Below are 4,327 nucleotides of genomic sequence, written 5' to 3'. Positions count from 1 at the left end.
ACCACTAGCCACATTGGCTACTTAAATGTAATTAAAATTAAATGTAAAATTCAATTCCTTGGCCACACTATTCACATTCCAAGTGACTAGTGGCTACCATATTGGACAGAGCAGATAGAGAATATTTCCATCATTGCAGAAAGTTCTATTGGACAGTGCTGTGCTACAGCTAGAACTTGCCAAAGATCAAGGAAAGCAATATGACTGAACTGAAAATCCAGGCCATGTCTTGTTGGTTTTGATTGAGAAAATTCACTGGGTGAGTGGGAAGCAAGCTGACCTTTAGAACGGTGACATCACAATGCACAGTTCACAGTGGCTCTAGAACACCTGGGCTCCAGGCCACTCCCTAACTCATATCTAGGTTCCTGAAGCTTCTATACATGTAGTTCCTGGAGCTGCTGTCTTATTAAAATGTCAACATCTTTTCCTTCATCTTCATCTGTCTGGGACAACATCGTAGATTATCTTTCTTTGAGCTCGATATGGAATTGGCTACAAGCAAGTCTTCTGGGAGAGACTAGTCCACCTCAGCAAACAAATTTGGGTCTACTAGATAATCTTGCTCCAACTGTGCAAGTTATCCTGGGGATTTCCTTTTTGCTTTTGTTGGGAATAGGAGTATATGCCTTATGGAAACGAAGTGTTCAGTCAATTCAGGTTATACTCTTTTGTTACAGAGGAATTTAAATAGTTCTAAATTGAAATTTGGTTAGCTCTCTCCTGCATTGTGCTACCCAGTTTTAAAACCATGCAGATGAGCAAAGATGAACCCTAGTCTCTGAAACTGGTTGAAACTAGGTTAACCTTAAAAACTTTTGCCAATTAGGTTTTGAGCATAAAATGCTCTTTCTCACAGTGGTCTTCGACTAGTTCTAGAATAAAATAGATCAAACAAGTTCATAAACTGAGAAGGCAGCCTAACCCCAAATTTACATGATCACATATTCATCTTTGATTTTCTACTATGTGCCAGACACCATGAGGGCCACCTTTTAAAAGAATAGGCATTACAGATATAATTGGGATCTTGGGTTTGGCCTTTCTGTTCTTACTGTGACATTGTTCTGTAACCGATCACAAGGCATGTATATTCATTTAGGCATCACAATATTTTCATTATTTCTTTGTTTTAACAATATCAGGCTCAATAAATTTACAGGGGTTCTTTTTGGGAATAGGAGTATAATTGGTTGGGATTGTAAGAAACATTTAGGATTTTACATACTTCTAATCACCAATAATAACTTAATAGTTTAATCACCAGCAATAATAGCTATATTTACAATATTAGTCAAAATGCTTTTAGAATCCCAACAATTCCATGAAATGGATAGAGGTTATTTTCATATGACAAGGGAACAGGTGCATTGAGGTTCAGTGGAAATCTAAGGGGGTAGGATTTTTAAAAGGACTTTCTTAAAGTTTACTTGGTAAACGCTGAGAGAAGTTATTACTGGATCATTTTGTAGCATTCACTTCATATATCACTACTGTCAAGGAATCATGGTCACATGCATTCTCTTAACCTTTCAAAACCCTGCATGGATCATTTTGTAGCATTCACTTTTCATATATCACTGCTGTCAAGGAATCATGGTCACATGCATTCTCTTAACCTTTCAAAACCCTGCATGGTAGGCAAGGCAGAGAGTATCATATCCATCTTGTGGGTGAGGGAACTTGGTTATCACTGAACCAAGTTGACATAGATTGTAAAAACTGGCAAATCTGAGATTTGAACCTAATTTTTAGGATTCCAAATTCAAATCTTCTCCAAAATCTCATTTACTATAATCCAGCTAACCTAAATCCCCAACAGGGATATGTGGGTATACACCCACATTTCAATTAGCTAATCAAAGAATATAAGGTAAAAAGAAAACAAAACAGAACTATTATCTGTAATTCTGGGTCTGCTCTTGTTTGGTTAATGTTCAGCTCAATTAGATGAATTTGCAGCCCTCCAGACACCTCAGCCAAGAAAGAGGTAGTATAGCAAGTGATTAATAGCATGAGCTCTGGAGTTGGACTGCTGGGGTACAAACCTTGGTCCCATCACTTGCTGTGTGAACTGAGAGCAACCAGCCTCCAAAACCCCACTTTCCTTATCTGTAAGATGGGTTTGTCAACAGTCCCTCCCTTAGGGTGGTCATGAGGGTTAAAGGAGATACTGTGTGTGTATAAAGCTCAGCACACAATGAATGAATACTCAATAAACAGTGCCAGTTATCATAATAAGGAGAAAAGATGATTGGTTTTTAATTTTTCTCCTGACAGGAATCTGTCCTAGGTCGTTTTAAAAAAAAAATGTTTTCCCCCATGACCAGGAAATAGAGTATTTCAGACCACAGTGTCCTGAGGGAACTTACATGGAAGTCAGAATTCCTGGATTTCAGTCCTGGCTCTGTCATTTCCAAATATATGACCTCGGACAATGTTAGGGTCCAAACAGGAAGGTATTTAAATGGCTACCCAGTTCTGGGCTTTTTCTACATAAATAGGTCATTCGTAGGCAAAACGACCGCCTAGCACAGAGCCCTGCGTGTGGCAAATTTTTAGCAAATGGTGTGTGTTATTATCTTTATTAATTAAATGCAAATAACAATCCCTGACCTGCCTGTCACTCTATTTTGTGATAAAGATCAAAAGACAAAATAATAGATGTGAAGATGTTTTGCTGAACAGAAGGCCTGGTATAGGAATGAGGGATTATTGTTACTACTAGGTTTTTGCTTTGAATCCGAGGCATTCCCATGAATAAACAAGTAACGTTCAACTTCTGTTGTTTTATTTTAGAAAATATTGTTGTTTGTAATCACCCTCTACAAACTTTACAAGAAGGGCTCAGATTTTTTTCAGACTTTGCTGGTCAGCCCAGAAGGGAATCATCTCCCAATTCAAGACAATAATCTCTTTCTGTCCTTGGGTCTGCAAGAGAGAATTTTGAAAAAACTTCAGGCAGTGGAAAACAAAGTGAAGGACCTGGAGGGGATGATCATTTCCCACAAACCTGCCATGAAGAGGGATTGCTCCTCAGAGCCTTACTGCAGCTGCTCTGACTGCCAGAGCCCCTTGCCCACATCAGGGTTCACGTCCACGTCTGAAATGTGATGGACTCCAATCTTTTCCAGGAAAGCACTGTCTTTCCCTTGTGTGTGTGGTGGTGTATCAATAAAGATAGAGAACTATATCGAAATGACCCTGCAAGGACTGTCTCCCTATTCGGTAGGGCCCGGCTTCTACTTACGTGTGTGGGATAATGTGGGGTGTACTAGTAGTCAAAAATGTCTCGGAGATGATGATGCCACTGGGTAGGCTGGAGGCCATAAACAGCCATATAGAAAAGGAAAGCCAAACTGGAATCCATGGGAAAAGAAGGGAAAGTGGGTCAGGGATATGGCCTTGAGCTCCATGCTGAAGAGGTTGGATTAGATAGAATAAAAACAGCAAAAAAGTGCTGCTGAGGGCAGTGCTGTGGACTGTCCTATAGAGGTAGGCTGGCTCTTGTGCTGGCCTTCAGCCTAAAGGTCTGTCTGCATTAATTACCCAGAGATGGACAAGGATGGGGTGGACATAAAGGACTCTTTACTTTTATCCAACTTTTATTGATACTTACTCTGGGCTAAGCATTATGATAATCCTTGGGAATCTGTCCTTTGTGTTTCAGGAGCACCCATTTTGGCTGGTTGGGCTGGTAATTTCAGAACAAGGAGTTATATATAATACAGTGGGATCACATCATCTTGAATTTAGCTGAATTCTCCTTTGTGAATCCCAGCTTGGCAGGGAGGGAAGGAGGCACCTACCTGTCATTTCACTTGATGAGTGTATACTCTGACGGGGGTGGGAGGGATGGCAGCAGATCATCCCCTCAGTGGGTGGGTCTCAGATTCCACAAGCCTTATAGTGTGTGCATTTTTGCCACAATAAATGTGATTATACAGCCATTGAAATACTTTGTATCTGACACCCAAATGAAATATTTCATTTGTGCAAAGAAAGACACAGTGATTTATTGCCATGCTGAAGAAAAACCTGGCTGTGCTATTCAACAGGAGACAATATAACAATCTCCTTAGTGGCATCTTCCTAAGGGATTATGAGGGTAATTTTGACCATAATTTTTGTCCAGTGTGCGGCATTAAAATGCAACCTCTGTATAATATAGTGTACTCAGTGTAAAAACGGGTCAGTGAATACAGGGTAGGTCCAGCAAAGGCTGTGCTAAGGAAGTGACACTGAGTAGTCCCATAAAGGGTTACACGGGCAGACAATGAAATGGAAGGTATTCATGCTTCACAAATTACCTTGGAGCCATATAAAA

General features: G+C 40.1%; 1 protein-coding gene across 1 annotated transcript; it reads left to right on the top strand.

The window, feature by feature from the left end:
- The first annotated feature begins 261 nt into the window (after positions 1 to 261).
- TMCO2 (transmembrane and coiled-coil domains 2) lies at positions 262 to 3,199 on the top strand. Its single transcript, XM_025857039.2, has 2 exons — positions 262 to 660; positions 2,800 to 3,199. Exons 1-2 carry the CDS (start codon positions 415 to 417, stop codon positions 3,112 to 3,114), a joined length of 561 nt encoding a protein of 186 aa, XP_025712824.1. The 5' UTR covers positions 262 to 414; the 3' UTR covers positions 3,115 to 3,199.
- Positions 3,200 to 4,327: the final 1,128 nt, after the last annotated feature.

Source organism: Callorhinus ursinus, unplaced genomic scaffold, assembly GCF_003265705.2.
Source record: "Callorhinus ursinus isolate GAN/ISIS: 27379988/994484 unplaced genomic scaffold, GSC_fseal_2.0 scaffold18, whole genome shotgun sequence".
In the NCBI taxonomy this organism is placed as follows: domain Eukaryota; kingdom Metazoa; phylum Chordata; class Mammalia; order Carnivora; family Otariidae; genus Callorhinus; species Callorhinus ursinus.
The sequence above is the reverse complement of the archived record's forward strand: the minus strand, read 5'-3'. Positions and strand labels throughout refer to the sequence as shown.

Bases quoted from the DNA above. Each gene is read 5' to 3' on its own strand.
- TMCO2 (XM_025857039.2), top strand. From the start codon at position 415: ATGTCAACATCTTTTCCTTCATCTTCATCTGTCTGGGACAACATCGTA. The intron at 661-2,799 runs GTTATACTCTTT...GTTTTATTTTAG, and splicing joins GAAGTGTTCAGTCAATTCAG to AAAATATTGTTGTTTGTAAT.